This window comes from Mauremys mutica, chromosome 11 (genome assembly GCF_020497125.1).
Source record: "Mauremys mutica isolate MM-2020 ecotype Southern chromosome 11, ASM2049712v1, whole genome shotgun sequence".
In the NCBI taxonomy this organism is placed as follows: domain Eukaryota; kingdom Metazoa; phylum Chordata; order Testudines; family Geoemydidae; genus Mauremys; species Mauremys mutica.
This window is the reverse complement of record NC_059082.1, coordinates 801,091-817,580: the sequence shown is the minus strand read 5'-3', so window position 1 is coordinate 817,580 and position 16,490 is coordinate 801,091. Positions and strand designations below refer to the sequence as shown.

At 58.9% G+C, this 16,490-nt stretch overlaps 2 protein-coding genes across 4 annotated transcripts; both read right to left on the bottom strand.

Annotated features, from left to right (window-relative positions):
* Positions 1 to 2,340: 2,340 nt before the first annotated feature.
* On the bottom strand, positions 2,341 to 5,348 carry SERF2 (small EDRK-rich factor 2). Of its 2 annotated transcripts, none has more exons than XM_044980282.1 (3): positions 5,218 to 5,348; positions 3,741 to 3,849; positions 2,341 to 2,708 (listed from the first exon to the last, which is right to left on the bottom strand). In XM_044980282.1, the coding sequence occupies exons 1-3, from the start codon at positions 5,222 to 5,224 to the stop codon at positions 2,645 to 2,647; spliced, it is 180 nt and encodes a 59-aa protein (XP_044836217.1). In that variant the 5' UTR covers positions 5,225 to 5,348; the 3' UTR covers positions 2,341 to 2,644. The 2 variants fall into 2 exon arrangements, with proteins under 2 accessions (XP_044836217.1, XP_044836218.1); XM_044980283.1 differs by lacking the exon at positions 5,218 to 5,348 and adding an exon at positions 3,975 to 4,051.
* Positions 5,349 to 5,988: 640 nt separating this feature from the next.
* On the bottom strand, positions 5,989 to 16,024 carry LOC123344762 (peptidyl-prolyl cis-trans isomerase FKBP8-like). 2 transcript variants are annotated; one of them, XM_044981248.1, is made up of 8 exons: positions 15,327 to 16,024; positions 14,166 to 14,335; positions 10,481 to 10,569; positions 9,978 to 10,195; positions 9,593 to 9,765; positions 8,885 to 8,962; positions 8,308 to 8,421; positions 5,989 to 6,268 (listed from the first exon to the last, which is right to left on the bottom strand). In XM_044981248.1, the coding sequence occupies exons 1-8, from the start codon at positions 15,655 to 15,657 to the stop codon at positions 6,182 to 6,184; spliced, it is 1,260 nt and encodes a 419-aa protein (XP_044837183.1). In that variant the 5' UTR covers positions 15,658 to 16,024; the 3' UTR covers positions 5,989 to 6,181. The 2 variants fall into 2 exon arrangements, with proteins under 2 accessions (XP_044837183.1, XP_044837184.1); XM_044981249.1 differs by having other exon boundaries at positions 5,989 to 6,331; positions 15,327 to 16,020.
* Between the last annotated feature and the right edge of the window lie 466 nt (positions 16,025 to 16,490).

Here is a 16,490-nt window from a genome sequence, read left to right as displayed (position 1 = left end):
CGCATCTTCCAGAGCGGACACCAGCCTCAGATCCCCATTGCAATAGACTCCAAGCCTCACCTCCAGATTGGTATAATGCTTGAGAGTCACCGAGGTGGAATATGTGTCTGCATCTACTCAAAGAAGAAACGGTTACTTACTGTAATTGGTTCTTCATGATGGGATGCAGCTGTGTATTCCATGACCCACCCTCTACCCCCTCTGCATCAGAGTCTCCTCTCATGGGCTTTCAGTGGGAAGGAACTGAGGCTGCTGCCTCCTGTAGCCAATGGAGAGGCCACAGCCACAAGCACCACCCCTCTACCGGTACTGCTAGGCAAAAGGCTCTGGCATGCTGGGTGTGCACACCTTAAGTGGAATTTCCATCTGCAGCACATCTCAAAGAACCCCAGTTACTGTAAGTAACCATTTATTTCCTGTATTCTCAGGCACACAACTCGCTGTTCTGTGAGACCAGCGCCAAGGCTGGCACCAATGTGGTGGAGGCTGTGCTGCACCTGGCCAGGTGAGAGCCCAGCACTAGGAGTGGGTGCAGCCCCTTCCCTCGGCCTTCAGGGTGGGAGACCGTTGGCTGCAGAGGAGTACCTTGCTCGCCACTCAAAAGCCCTCTCCACCCAGAGGCCCAGCCACTCTCAGCCCAGGGGGAAGAGATAAGTGTGTGCACCATCCCCCTCCCTAAGGGGGGAATGTCCTTTGCCCCTGCTGGGAGGTGCTTGGGAGATGAGGGTTTGTTCACAGGGCCCCTCTTCCAGCCAGCGGGAGGAGGCTGCCTGCTGGTAACATCTGTGCCTATTGGCTCCCCAGGGAGGTGAAGAAGACTGTGGAGCCAAGTGAAGATGCTAGCAGACCCTTAATTGACCTGAGTGCCCCTGCCAGGCAGGCACCTCACGCGAGCTGCTGTGGGACTTAGCGCAGAAGAGAAGGGTTGAGCCTGTGGCTCCTTCAACCAAAGGAGGCAGACAGTGCCCTGCTGTCGCTTGGGCAAGGCACCCCATGGAATGGGGCTGGTCTGCAAGCTGAGATCACCCTGGGCCAGAAAATAGGCGCATCAGCTCAAATGCCCACTCCTGCGGAGGGGTGGTACTTGCCCTGCTCGAGAGCCTGGGCATGCAAGGCGTGGCTAGTTCCTGCCTGGAGCAGCTCTGGGAACTGTATTCTGAGTTTAATGCAGATGTCGCTGTTGCCATGTCAGTCCCAGGATATTAAAGATAGATAAGGGGGGGAAATAATCTCTCTTCTTGGACCGACTTCTGGGGGTAAGAGTGACAAGCTTTCGAGCTCCATAGGGACGAGAGGAAGAGCTTGCATAGCTCAAAAGCTTGGTCCTCACTCCCAGAAGTTAGTTCTTATTGGACCACTCCTGCCCCCAGTTTGGCTCTGAGATCCGGAGCTGAAGTGGGACATCACTCTGCTGCCCCAGGCAGACCCATCTCCATGTTTAACCCTTTGCTGGCTGCAGGGATCTGGTTGGGTTGCTTTGGTATCTTAGCAGCTACTTTGCCTTACAGCATGGGGGAGGAGAGAAATTGGCGTCAGGCTTGTTCTGGCCTCTCCTGGGGCCTCGGCTCTTTAACAATACATTATTTGTGTAATCTCCCTCTGGCTGCGTGGAGACTGTCCCCTCCCCTGTAAGTGATGGGGGGCTCTCAGCTCACCTGCCCATAGGCCTCCTTTCTCCTTCCTGGGCCTACACCTGGCCCCCTGCCTTTGAGTGCTTGGGGCAATAGGACCTAAACTGTTGCTTCCCTGCTTATGCATGACCTGGGATGTAGTGCCACCTCCTCCATAAGCACCTGGCACCAGCCAGCTTGCTCCACCCCAGAGGGCTAGGGTCAGCCTGGCCTACAGCTCAAAGTGAGGGTCCATGCCCAGGGAAGCAGCCAGCAAGGGGAGAGGTGGTCTGAGCCTGCTGCCTCTCAGGCACATCCCCCGCCCTCCCCAAAAAACAAAGAAACCACCCAAGCCTGCTCTGCACCCTCTCCCCTGGCTCCACCACTGCCTCCCCCATTTCTCTGGGCTGGGACCCAGCTTTGACCACTGGGTGCCAAAGAAACAGCCTCACTGCCTGTTGACAGTTCTGGGGGAGGTGGAGGAGAAAATGGGGTCAACCTCTGGCACGGCCAGTGCATTGGCCTTTAAGGATTTAGCCTGTGGCTTCCCCTGCCCTTCCTGTGAGAGATTCCCCTAAGCTCTGCCTTGGTGCTAGCTAGGTCCAGGGCCATGCTTTCAGCTTGGGCCCTTCCCGGCTCCCCTGTATGAGGCGAGCAGGGAGGGAATGGCACTTCAAGGAGGAGGCTCTGCAGGGCCACGAACACCGACAAATAATCCAGCACCCCTGAGGAATCCAAAAGCTACTTTAATACATGGAAGTGGGTCCGATGTGAATAAGAAGGGGGAGGGGCTCCTGCAGCTGCTTGGCTACACAGCGCCAGGCCACCCCTCTGGGCCAACACTGGCTGCACATTGTAGAGTGGGGAGAACGTACATCAGGCGCGGGCAATCCCGGCGGGCTACACGCTTTGCATTCTACCAGCAAGAGGGCCAGAAGGCTGTGGTGGGCTGGAGAGGAGGGCAGGGCAATCACAAAGGTGAAGGGCAGGGATGCTGCCTCACTTCTCCTGGGCCAGACCAAGTTCCCCACACGTTATTTTGGTTGTTCCTTCTTCTCACTGGCCTTTTTCTGCTTCTGCTGCATTATCTCAGAGTCTCTAGTGGGAGAGAAGGAGCCTGTTAGCTGGTGGGCCAGGAGAGAGTAGCGGTGTCTGCTGGGGGCAGGGAAAGCAGCTCAGGTTTTCTGATAGCAAAAGCAATAGGCAGAGGATTTCAGGGGGGAGGGATCGCTCAGTGGTTTGAGCACTGGCCTGCTAAACCCAGGCTTGTGAGTTCAATCCTTGAGGGGGCTGCTTAGGGATCTGGGGCAAAAATCAGTACTTGGTCCTGCTAGTGAAGGCAGGGGGCTGGACTCACTGACCTTTCAAGGTCCCTTCCAGTTCTAGGAGATTGGTGTATCTCCTATTATTATTACAGCATATGAGGGAACTACTGGCCAGAGCAGGAGTGGCAGATCCAGGGCCCCCAAACTTCAGATTCAGGAGAACTGAATTTGGAAACGGTGGGTGGGTGGGCAGGACACAACTAGTTGAGGGAGGTGGGGATACAACAGGGTCTTCTCAAAGCAGTAAGAAGAAACTGGGGCACACAGGTGGGGGGTACATGCTGCTGGAGGACAGGGAGAGCAAGTTACTGAGCATGCCAGAGAAATCTGACTGAGGAAAGAGACAGCATCCCCGAGTGCAGGAGGGAGGGGAAACGAGAAGACGGGGAGGCAGGACACTCATTCATTGTTATTTCAGAGAAAGCTGAATGGCAGGATGTTCTGCCCGGGGCCCAGCTCTATACACACTGCAGGTGAGAATGCTGGGCTGTGACCCCCATGCCAGCCCTGGGTCCCAGCAGAGGATGGTACTTCCATGGCTACACCATGGACTGACACAGCATGCAGGGGCCCAGGGCCCTTTGAGCATGAACCTCCCTCTTAGAAGGGCACCAAGACCCCACTTCCTAAGTGCCCTCCAGAAGCAGCTCTGGCAGGTGGAGTTGCTGCAGGGAACATGGGGCTGCAGCCCCAATCAGGAACCTAGGGCCTGGTTCAGTCAGACGCTGTGTTCCAGAGTCACTGGCCAGGAGGTGGAGAGAACAAAGCCAGCCTCTTGCCTCTTCTTCTCATCATGGATAGTTACCTCTGCTTCCGGGCAGCAGCCGACAGGCCGTCATCGCGCCGCTTCCCCTTGCCCGTGTCAGTCTGCTTCTTCATGTTCTTCTGACGGGCCAGTTCACGCTGGTTACCGCCTGCAACGACACCAGCAGAAGACTGACTCGCTGCACCCTGGACGAGATAAGGCCCCATGACCCAGCCCCATCAGACACCAGCTGCCCTCCCGTCTGAGGTACTTCTGGAAGCAAGGAGCACAAGCCTGAGATGAGACGTTAGTGGGAGGTCCCCCGGTGCCAGCGCTCAGGCTGGGTTACTGGCACAGCTGTCAGTTCAGAGAATGGTCACTTGACCACCTGTCTTGAAGAACAAACGTGTCAGTATCCAAGGGGCAGCAGCATGGCACTCTAAGCGGATGGTCCCCATGGAGCCTCAGGGAAGGGCTGTTCAAGGTTAAGGAGCCTGACTTGGGGGGGAGGGGGGGGGCTGGGTGTGTGCCCTGAAGAGCCCAGTTCATTCAACAGCCGAGGCAGCAGCCGCTGGAGCAGGGGTGCTGAGAACAGTAACTTGTGCCGGTGCGCAAAGTGCTCCACCTAGAAGCCCTGCCGCGCTCTGGCATTGCCAGCCTGCTAGCAGAGGGAGCTGGCGCTGCTTCCAATGGGCCGGGTGCAAAATCCAGGCTCTTGAAGCAACCTTTCAGCCAGCACTGAGAGACTGATCCCTTCGACCCCCTAGGCCACAGCCTCCGGCTCTCACAAGTGGGGCTGCCTACTCCGCCCCCCCCCGCTCCGCACATAACCCTCTGGGCTCCCCTGCTCCCCAGAAACCTCCCCCTCACTCCTCACAGACAGCCCTGGGCAGCCCAGCCCCACACCCCCCTGTTCCCCAGAAACCTCCCCCCCCGCTCCGCACAGACAGCCCTGGGCAGCCCAGCCCCACCCCCCCCTGTTCCCCACATAACCCTCTGGGTTCCCCTGCTCCCCAGAAACCTCCCGCCCCCGAGCCCTGGGCAGCCCAGCCCCACACCCCCCTGTTCCCCAGAAACCTCCCCCTCACTCCTCACACACAGCCCTGGGCAGCCCAGCCCCTGTCCCCCCCGGTCCCCAGAAAACTCCCCCCCAGCTCCTCACAGACAGCCCTGGGCAGCCCAGCCCCACACCCCCCTGGTCCCCAGAAACCTCCCCCCCAGCTCCTCACAGACAGCCCTGGGCAGCCCAGCCCCACACCCCCCTGTTCCCCAGAAACCTCCCCCCCAGCTCCTCACAGACAGCCCTGGGCAGCCCAGCCCCACACCCCCCTGTTCCCCACATAACCCTCTGGGTTCCCCTGCTCCCCAGAAACCTCCCGCCCCCGAGCCCTGGGCAGCCCAGCCCCACACCCCCCTGTTCCCCAGAAACCTCCCCCCCCCCGAGCAGCCCAGCCCCACACCCCCCTGCTCCCCAGAAACCTCCCCCCGGGCTGCCCCGCCCCACACCAGGGCCAAGCCGGGGCCGCCCGGCACCTACGGGTCATGGCTCCGCTCGGCTGCGTCCGCTCGGCGGCCACGTCCCGGGCTCCACCCAGCGCCGCTCCCCATTGGCCCGCGGATTGCGTCACCGAGGCCTCAAGCTGCCCAACCGCCACATAGACCCACCCCCTGGAGGCTCCTCATTGGCTCAAGGCTGTGAGGGGCGGGCTTGTGAGTCGGTTTATGATTGGCTACGGAAAGGGGCGGGGTTGAGGTCCAGGTGCTCTGGGGGTGCCGGGTTGGGGGGTCCAGGTGCTCTGGGGGTGTTGGGTTGGGGGTTGGGGGGTCCAGGCGCTCTGGGGGTGTTGGGTTGGGGGGTGGGGGGTCCAGGCACTCTGGGGGTGCTGGGTTGGGGGTGGTGGGGAGATCCAGGCGCTCTGGGGGTGCTGGGTTGGGGGGTCCAGGTGCTCTGGGGGTGTTGGGTTGGGGGTTGGGGGGGTCCAGGCGCTCTGGGGGTGCTGGGTTGGGGGTGGTGGGGAGATCCAGGCGCTCTGGGGGTGCTGGGTTGGGGGTGGTGGGGAGATCCAGGCGCTCTGGGGGTGCTGGGTTGGGGGGTCCAGGTGCTCTGGGGGTGTTGGGTTGGGGGTTGGGGGGGTCCAGGCGCTCTGGGGGTGCTGGGTTGGGGGTGGTGGGGAGATCCAGGCGCTCTGGGGGTGCTGGGTTGGGGGTGGTGGGGAGATCCAGGTGCTCGGGGGTGGGGGGTGGGGCCTGGGTCCAGCCCTCTGCATGCCCCAATCCCCGTGCTGAGATCAGGCCTGGCTGCAGGGCGCTGGCTAAACAACAGCCACGTTTATTTACAAAAACACACAGGTCACTGCTAAAGTCCTGTCAGCTGGTGATCCTGGCTTCACTGGGAACGTGGCCTGTGTCCTGTGCTGGACAACCCAGGACTCGCACCTGGTCCCCCCTTTGCTGTGGGAGGGGCTGTAACCCCCCTGCATCCCTCGTGTCCTTGGCTAGTCTCAGCTCCGTGTTGTCAGGAAGATGGAGGTCACCGTGCTGCCCAGAGCCACGGCCACAGCACCAAAAAGCAGCTTCCAGGGGGTGATCTGGAAAAGACAGGAGGCAACTCAGCTAGTGTCCTTAAACGGCTGTGGGCCATTGGGGTCCATCTGCAAGAGGAGAAGAGAGAGATGGAGAGAATGAGCTTCACAACAGCCACCTGCACGGCAAGATCCCCACAAGGCAGCCTGGGGCCATGGGCAGGGGCAGGGCCGGCTTTAGGCCGATTCCCCTGAATCAGGCCCCGTGCCGGCACCTTTTTAATTTTTACTCATCCGGCGGCACTCTTGGGGTCTTCAGCAGCATTTTGGTGGCAGGTCCTTCACTCGCTCCGGTCTTCGGCGGTGGGTCCTTGAGTGCCACTGAAGACCCGGAGTGAGTGAAGAACCTGCTGCCAAAGTGCCGCCGAAGACCCGGAGCGCTGCCGGGTGAGTACAAATCGGGCCCCACACTTGCTAAAGCCGGCCCTGGGCAGGGGTCACCAAGCTCCTTGTCTTGGGAGGAGAGCACAGCCCCTGTACTTGAGATGGAGGTTCTCTTTCCATTTCTGACTCCACAGGCCATCTGAGTGGGCTGTGGTCTCACTACTTGTGATTCAGGGACAGTGATGCTGACCTGTCTCGTAGGGAGAGGGCGTAGCTAAGGTGGTAGTTGTGTGTCAAGAGCTTTGAGATGATAGAGGCGGGCCAAGGAAGGCTCTGATTCATCTCCCTCCCCACAACCTGACTGCCAGCCAGGCTACTTGTTCCTGCCTTAGTTTCTGGGTTTCATTGCTGGGTTAAAACAACGAGGAGTCCTTGTGGCACCTTAGAGACTAACAAATTTATTTGGGCATAAGCTTTCGTGGATTAGAGCGCACTTCATCGGATGCATGAAGTGAAAAATACAGGCGCAGGTATAAATACATGAAAGGATGGGGGTTGCTTTACCAAGTGTGAGGTAAGTCTAGTGAGATAAATCAATGAACAGCAGGATACCAAGTGAGGAAAAATAACTTTTGAAGTGGTAAGAGAGTGGCTCATCACAGACAGTTGACGAGAAGGTGTGAGTCTCTGCAGCCTTCCAGCCCATCCCTGCACAATGCCAGATGGGGCTGGGAGTGTCTGCATGGGCCCTAGCTAGGCAGGGACCTTGTGAATGGATGTGATGGGGACGGGTGTGCAAGCCCCACACTGATAAGGGCTAAGGACCAGCCCTGGGCCCAGACAGTTCTGCCCAGCTGCCCCTGCTGGACATGCTCTCGGTGGAGGCTGAGCTCAAAGGGGGCAGCTCAGCTCAGTCTGAGGGACAGTTGTGTGTAGCAGGCTACTGCCGAGAAGCTGCTGGGCGCCGGGTGGCCGGGCCCAGGCCCTGCTGCCAAGCCACCGCAGAGGATGGATGGCATTGATGAGCCATGATGGAGAGAGGAAGACCCTCTGGAAGGGACCTGAGAGGACTCCAGGGAGAACGTAAGAGGGCACCGATGGCACAGCAGAGGACGCCTGGACAGGAAGTGGCCCAGGGAGCAGGTGTATGCTGCACATTTTTTAACTACCATTTGGCCCTGGGTTGGAACCTGGTGGAGCGGCGAAGTCCTGGGTTCCTCTACCCAGGCCTTGGCCTCTTGCCACTGGATCAGACACCACCTCCCAGTCCCCCAACAGTGAGGACCTGGGTTCTGCACCATCAGCGTCAGCCCTGGGGAGAGCATAGGGAATTATAAGAGGCCCCGCGGCTCCTTTCCGCAGTGCTAGCATCCACCTGCCAGCGTTCTGCTCACATACACCAAAACCAGCAGGCGACCCCCGTGTGTAGACCATGGTCTCCTGTTCATGGGCAACGAGGAAGTGTCTCCACCCAAGAAGAGGTGACACAGCCTCTACCTGAGCCTTCCAGCTGGGAATGAATCAGTCTGGTCAAACTTGGGCCCTTGGGCCAGGATGACGGGAGTCACAGGTTGGGCAGGTCCAGGTTAACAAGGCAGGGCCCTAGGTGAACAGGCTTTGGATGCAGACGCAGGCATAACTGCGACCAGTGACAGTAATGGGGAGGCAGAGTTCTTGTGCCGGAGCAGCACCAGCATCCTGGTTGGGCCAAGCCTACATACCCATGCACTCTGGCATGCTGCTGGCTGCACCAGGTCGTCCACACCTGTGGGGGCAGGGCGTTCCGGCGGCCCTTTCTGACGCTTCGCTAGCTTTGAGAGCTCAGCGTGAATTGCCTGGAAGAGACCAAAAGAGGACAGCAGGTCGTTAACCCTGGAGGGCTCCACCTGCTTCCTTCTGGAGCATGGAGAGGGGGCTTTTGGTCCTGCAACTGTCATTCCTCCTGTCTCTCAACCCTTTTTTATAATAGGATTTTAAAGAAAGGGTTGTACAATAGGAACCCTTTTATATGCCAGCAGCTTTAGTAGTTCACTCCTGGTTAGTCAGGGCTCCTGGCCTCTATTTCCTGTTCTGCCATTGACCTGTATGACCGTGGGTAGGTCACTGCCCCCTGGCCCTGTGGGGGGGAACAACACTTGGGGATCCCTGCGTGAAATAAGCAGGATACTGGCTACCCCTGTAAATGTGCTGCTTGGCGGCAGTGCAAGGTGAGACGGCTCCTCGCTGCCCATCCGCTCCAGGGAGAGTGGATAATTCGGGAATTCGCCCCTGGAGTGGGGCCGTTGCTCTGCTCTTTACCTTTGTGGTGGGCTCTAGCTGGAGGGCTCTCTTTAGGATATGCATGGCTGCCTGGTCCTCACCTTGTTCTGACAGCAGCTGTGAGACAGAGGAGACAGTAAAGAAAAGATGGGAAGCAGCTCAGGCGGCATAGCGCTGTGGGGGATGGGACGCAGTGATAAGGGGGAAGGGCTCACATGGAGAGAGCCTCAGATACAGCCAGAGGAAGAGCCATTTGGTTACTAACTCCCAGTACTTTCCTCTTGGCTCTTCTTCCTTCTCTCCTGCTGCCCGTTCCCCCCTGCCCCCTTCTCTCTAGCTCTAACAGTCCCTTTGGGGTAAGGCAGGGGCGCTAAGCCTGGGGTGTGTGACCCCTCAGGCGGTCGTGAGCTGTCAGCCTCCACTGCCAAGGCCCGCCTCGCCGCCTGCATTTATAAGTGTTAAATAGAAAGAAGTGTTAACGTATAGTATACGGGGGTGGCACTCAGAGGCTTGCATTGTGAAAGGGGTCACCAATACAAACGTTTGGGAACCGCTGGTGTAGGGGTCTCCAGCCCAGACTCAGAGCAGTTGGAGAGAGAGAGAGCCTGACTGGCGAGATCTCATCCTGGAACCTGCAGCTCCAATGCTTCTAGTCTCCCTCCCCTCCATCTCCTAGCAGCCTTTCCCCTCGTCGCCCGGTCTGTGCCCCAGTCTGCTGGGTTCCCTTGGTGTGGGGCTGGGCTGTACCTTGCCTTTCCTGTAGAGGGCCTTCACGTTGTCGGGGTCGATGTGCAGCACTGCATTGCATGATGCCAGCACCTCCTCAAACAGCTGCAGCTTCAGCTGGGCAGCCGCACAGTTATTAAGACATTTCACTCGATGCTCTTGCAGCTCCTCTTCCTCCTCGGGGCCTGGAGGGACTGGGAATGAGCCCAACAACAATGCGGTCAACGCCAGCTGGGACCAGTGTGCTCTGCAGCTCACTCAGAGCTGCTAGGGAAAGGAGAACGTGCAACCCCAATCCTGTGCCAGCCTCTTATCTCTGACCCTCTTCCCTGCTCATCCCAGACCCCCTCCAGTTTCCCCTCCACTCAACTCATGTGCCCCAAGCCCAGGTGGCCTCTTATTTTACCTGCACCAGGTGAGTCCAGGATGCCCAGGGCCAGCTGGTAGGATCGCATGGCCCGCTGGTACTCCTCCCGTTCAAAGTGGAAGTTCCCTCGCTCCCTCTTCTGCTTGCTGAGGCTGATTCGCGCAGAGGGTGGCAGGAGCCGCAGATCAGGGCTCTCCCGGATCTGCAGCAGGGTCACCTCATACAGTAATGAGGCATCTGACGGGATATCAGGGTCCCTGGAGGGAGGGAGGGAGATTTTTGCCTTTCCCCAGTACACCCTTCCCTGGGCTCCTGCACTCTGGGAGTCGGGGTGCAGAACCCCTTGGCTTCTGGAACCCCAGAATCACAAACAGTGCGGATAGTTGTGATTTTACTAGGGACAGCTGGGCCAGGACGACAGGACCCTCCAGGCAACCAGCACCAGGATTACACTTTGTTCCTTTTGCCAAAGGAACAGTGAGGGGTGGGCAGCACCTCGCTGCTCTAAGCCCAGAGCAGGGAAAGGATCAACCACAGCCTACCTGCCTAGGTGACCGTAAGCATACAGGAAGCTGGTGAGCAGGAAGGACACCTCTCCTAGCTGCATGGACTGGACACCGAGCTCCAGAGCCTGTAGAGAGGAGGACAGGGTAGAGTGGTTTATTCCTGCCCCAAGACATGCACCCATTGCACTGCATGGGGGCTTCCCTTGGCCCAGCATGCTGCAGAGAAGTTAGAGCTCAGCAGTGCCTACGCTGAGTTCCACCGTCTGTCCCCTGGCATTGAAGGAAGGTGGCTGGCTCCTGGTGCTGGGCATTCTTTAGGGAGTGAGACTAGGGTCTCTACTCCTTTCCGTTGCTGTTGCATGCCAGAGTCAGGGGAGGAATCTGCCCCACAGGGCCCCATTCTTGTGGCATCTGTTCCCTTCCTGCTGTGGATACATGGGTGGAACAGCAAGGGGGTGTGGTAGAGAAGGGTGGAAGGGTCAGATTGGGTTCTGAATTGCAGCTGAGCTGCTGGGCCCTGGACCAGTAGCAGAGCTTGGGATGGATATGGGGTTCTCTTCCTCCTGAGTGGGGACTTGCCTCTGGGCAGACGTGAAACTGGGAGTCTCTCTCCTCTGAGGAACCCTGGGGTCAGGATGGGATGGGAAGTCTCATCTACTTCCCCTGCCCCCACCTTGCCCCAAGAGGTGTAGATTCTAGCCAGACCCAGAGGGGCTTCTTGGCAAGAATCATTTTCTGTAGCTGTCCTCACAGGCTTTGAGGTATTGGCTGAGCCACAAGCAGGGTGGGGGGCGGGAGCAGCAATGCTGCAGGATAGGTGTGCGAGCAGGGTGTAAGCCAGAGGTCCCTTGGGGGGGGTGTTCTGGCAGCAACACTTGTCACTACACCCCACATGTTTGTCATGTATATCCCCAAAGGTGGCATGTGAGCGATCAGTGGGAAGCGAATAACTCGCTGCTCATTAATATTGTGTGATGTCTGTCCCGGGGGGGTACAAACGGTTACGTATGTGCTAGACTTGTGTTCTCAGCCATGCACATGCCCAGTCTGCCCCAGACACTGCAGTGTATTTGCTTGGCTGACCAGCCTTGGCGTCAGGCAGGGAGAATGAAGGTGCATTTATAATCCAAGGTCAACAGAGCCATCTGGCTACCAAGGGGAGGAGGTAAGAAGGCAACTATCACCAGCGGGCAGGGCAGGAACCAGCCTGACATCTTATGTGACAGTGCACAGCAGTGGTTTACGGGACTCTACAGCCAGGGTGTAAGTAGTTGAATCAGCAGATTGTGTACAATATTATTGTGTTATACACATGTATCGAGTATGAAAGCCGCTGACACACTGGTGATTACCATTTTTGTAAGGTATCTCTGTTAACACTGTATGAGGAACTGTGGATGCTCACGGATATTCTGCTTTATAGTCTGTGACCAAACATAGAGAAAACAGGCTGTCTCCCAATGACGTCAAACAAGGTGTGACCAGAAACAACGGAAGCCCCAGTTATATACGGCTCAATGGGATGGGAAGTACACAGCAGGGAAGACCAGCCTCTGGTCATCTAAGTCTGGGAACAAAGCAGTGAGTTTGGGGAGAGAAAAGAAGCCATCTTGGCATCCATCACTGGCCAGACACAAGGGGCTAGCACTCTGCAAGCTGAGAAAGATGAGTCCTTCAGCCAAGGGGGTTGGAGTCTCTAGGAACTGAATATAGGTGAAAAAGGTGCTTAGGCAAGGGTCTTTCATCTAGGAAGCCAAGGGAAACCAGTCCCTTATATGTCTGTGGAAGGTGACTGAGGGACAGTTGGCCATGGCTGGAAAGAAAAAGATTAGTAAGAAATCTACCTTGAACCAAGGCTGTAGCTGGTTAAGTCTAGGCCACCAGAGAGTGTATTTTACTGGAATCTGCTTGTAATCACATTGGCTTTATCCCTTGTACTTGAACTCACATAAGAGCCTTGCAGAGGGATCGCGCAGTGGTTTGAGCACTGGCCTGCTAAACCCAGGGTTGTGAGTTTAATCCTTGAGGGGGCCACTTAGGGATCTGGGGCAAAATCAGTACTTGGTCCTGCTGGTGAAGGCAGGGGGCTGGACTCAATGACCTTTCAAGATCCCTTCCAGCTCTATGAGATAGGTAGATCTCTCACTTTTGTTAATAAATGTACTTTACTTTTAATCTAAACCAGCCCCGTGCTGGGTTTGAAGTGAAGTGATTGTTAGCAGCTTGTTGCCTTAACTGGAGTTGTGTTTTTGTCTCTTTAAAGGAGCAATGGAGCTTATTGCTCCTCTGAACGTTCCCGGAGAGACTGGACACATCAGGGCAGATGGTTTTGGGAAAACTTGGGACTGGGGTGTGGTGGGACACTTGGTGAACAGTCACCAAGGCTGGTGGAGACCTGAGCATGTGGGGTGTAACAAACCAGGTGCTGGAGTCAGGGATTGCTGACCCAGGGCTGCTCAAGTCACAGACACCCTGTGTGGGCTTGTCTGCTGGCTGGGAGAGTCAAGACAGGCAGCTACAGCAGCAGAGTGTTTTAAGGCCCTCAGGGTTACAGGACAAGTGCTGAGAGAACCTCAGACTAGTCTGAATTGCACCCCAAACTGTGACATGGGACCTATGGCATTAACACAGCCTGGGGGGCAGATGAGTCAGCCCCCCCGTTGTCATGGCATGTGTTACACACCAGTAACATGCTTGGCTCTGCAGCAAACACCAAAAGGTAGTCAGTCCCTGTGCCTGAGGGGGACTCCCAATCAGGGGAGCCCACAGGGCAGGGGCACCCTGAGGAGCAGCTGTTGGGCTTTTGTCTCTCTCCTCCTCAGCTCTGACTTTGCCTTGTGGATCTCTCACATTTACCATGGGGCTGCTGGTAGGAAGCAAGAGCCACCCCAAAGTGCATATCCCCTCTGGGCATTCTAGTACATCTTGCATCTAGGTGGGGCAGGGACTGGCTCCATTTTCATCCCTGTACACAGCTTTTAGCAAGTGATCACAAGAACAAGACCTCGGTGGGGCCTGCAAGCCACTGTGTCAGGCTGGATCCTGTGCAACCCCCCAACTGTCTCGCTCCCTCCTTTCCAGGTTCAGTTACTACGGACTGGGACCCATTGCAGACTTGTGTGCGTGTGGGTGTTTTAATAGGATTCTAGAGCCTGCAGTTGGCTGCTGCTTCAGTTGACACTTAGGCATGCACCATAAATGCCTGGGTTACACGCCTGTGGGCACGCTGGCTCCAGGGACTGGAAGGGCCCAGGAAGGATTTTTAGACCCAACAAATCCTGCACTTGGCAGGAGGTTAGACTGGGTGACTCTTGCAGATGGGCCCTTGTTACCCTGTGGATCTGTGATTCTCACTGGGTGGACTGGCCCCCTGGGCAGCTTTCCAGCCAGTCAGCCCTTCCCATGGGCTGAACCCAGGCGCTGGGAATTACCTCCAGGAGCTTATTTGCCTCTGTTTATGCCCCAGCTCTGTAAGGGGCCAGAACAGCCAGGAAGAGGTTTTGTTACTGCCTTGCTCAGCCAGCAGGGGGAGCACAAGTGTGTTGTGTAGGTTTTACAGTCTGTTTCTTTGCAATAGCAAGATGGGATCAGAAGAACATGGCCACTGATGCCTATGGCTGGAGTCGGGCATTTCAAAACTGGCAAATGCCAACCTCCAGGGACACCAAGCCATCCAGCCTCGATGGTGACTCTGTCCTTAGGGTGCAGGAGGAGACCAGACCTGTATGACGTCCCCCTGCTCCAGAATGAAAGTCAGCTTCGGGTCCTTCTCCACCAGGCTGCCATCCTCCAGGACTCCCAGCAGCTTCACAGTCACCTCCTGGCCCGGCTGGGGTCTGCTGGCCTCTCCTTGGCCTTCTCTCACCAGCAACTTCCTCAGGAATCTGTCCTCTTGGGGAAGCAAACAGGGAGAGGGGAATCAGCCCAGGGGAGCAGGAGCCCCTGCCGCAGGGCTTGAGGGGCTCCACTGGGCAGAGAGGGACCCGTTCTTCCCACTCCGGCCAGGGGCACTCCTCACTCTCGCTCCCCATCCCCTCAGGAGACTCCTTCATTTCAGACCCCTTGTTTTAGTGCTTCTGCTCTTGGCTCTGCAGCATTGGTCAGCGACGGGGGACCTCAAGGAGGTGACTGCACTTCCCTAAGGGCCGCTGTGCTTTATTATGCGTATTACGATAGCCTCCAGATTGGTGCCCCGCAGGGCTGGGCGCTGCATAGGCACCAGGAGAGATGGGCCCTGCCCCAGAGTCCACAGTCTATTTACACCAGGCAGAGCCAGGCTGTGAGGAGAGACAGGCCAGGAGAGGGGAAGCAATTTGCCCAAGGTCACCCAGCGGCTCAGCCAGAATTAGAACCCAGTTCTCCTGAGTCCCAGCCCCATGCCCTGCCCCCCAGCCTGCACCGTTTTATACGCATGTTTCTCTTAGCAGCAATTTTGTGGCCTGGAAACTGGCTCAGTGCCACTGAAGCTCAGCTGCTGGAGTTCAGGGCCCCACCCCCTCTGCCCAGCGTGCTATTCAGCAGCTCTGAAGGGGCCGAAAATGCCCCATGTGCAACACTTGGTGTCTGTGCACCCAGCAGAAGGCTCATCCAAGCCATGCTGCCCCAGACTGGCTAGCCGAATGGCACTGTGCCAGGCACAGCTGGCCGGCCAGAGACCCCTCATCCAGCAGTGCCATGTCCCCATGCTGCACTGCAATCCAATGCCAGTGTGGGTGCTCCGGGAGCCCGGCAGCTCTTCGCCTTGCTCTCAAGAGTAGCTCAGGAGTTGTGCAGTTGAGAGGATGGGGGGCAGATGGGAGCTTCCCCAAAAGTGGCTCTGGGGTCTTGTTTTCCAGTCACCCCTTCCTACCTTCCCTCCCCCTAGTCCTGCTGACTCACTCACCCGTGATATCTGCCCAGCCAGCGGCAGCGAACAGCTTCCCGAAGCGGCCTTGCTTTGGCCCCAGCACACGCTCCAGCGCCTGGTAGAATTGCTGCTCCTCCTCCTGGGGCAGGGGGGCCTCCACTGTAGTGTGGGGCAGGAGGAACGTGACCCCCCTCCCCAGACAAGGGCTCCGCTCCAGCCCCGGGGCGGCTTGGCTCGCTGCGGGTTCAGCGGAGGCCGGCGGGTCGGCACGCTGGCTCTCCGCCGCCTCCTTCCCCACCTGCGACATCTCCGGAGGCTCCTGGGCTTCGGCCCTGGGAGAGGGGTCGTCTGGCTGCGGGCCGATCATTCCCGCGGGCGCCCCCCGCAGACTCACAGCCCAGCTCGCAGCGACCCGGAGAGGCTGCGGCTGGGTCCCTGCCCGGCTCTAATCCTGCTCCTGCCTTTGCCAGGCTGATCAGCATAAGCCCCCTGCAGCCTGGCGGCGCTAAGCCCTCAGCTGCCCGGCCAGGGCTCCCGGGAGCTGCCCCGGGCACGGGGTGAGCCGGGCTCGGCCGCAGGGGGCCCAGCAGCGGGGCCCGGGCCCGGGCGGGCTTGGGTGGCTCCTGCTGTGTCCGGGGCCCGATCCTGGCCCTGGCCCCGGCCCCTCTGGGCCTTCAGTGAACAGGAGCGGGGGGGGGGCTGCGGGCCGGGATCGCACCGCGCGGGGAGGCTGCTAATGCGATTAGCGGGTTGGTTCGGGCTGCCCCGAAAATAGCCCCGGCGGGCCACCGCCCCGCCCCAGCCATGGCCCCGCCCCGCCTGACCCCGCCCCCAGCCATGGCCCCGCCCCGCCTGACCCCGCCCCCAGCCATGGCCCCGCCCGCCTGACCCCGCCCCCAGCCATGGCCCCGCCCCGAGCGCCGGGGGCTCCCGCAGCGCGGCCCGGCCCGGCCCCGCCCCGCCCCAGCCATGGCCCCGCCTTGCACAGGCCCCGCCCCAGCCATGGCCCCGCCCCCAGCCATGGCCCCGCCTTGCACAGGCCCCGCCCCAGCCATGACCCCGCCCCCAGCCATGGCCCCGCCTTGCACAGGCCCCGCCCCAGCCATGACCCCGCCCCGCCTGACCCCGCCCCCAGCCATGGCCCCGCCCCCAGCCATGGCCCCGCCCCGAGCGCCGGGGGCTCCCGCAGCCCGGCCCGGC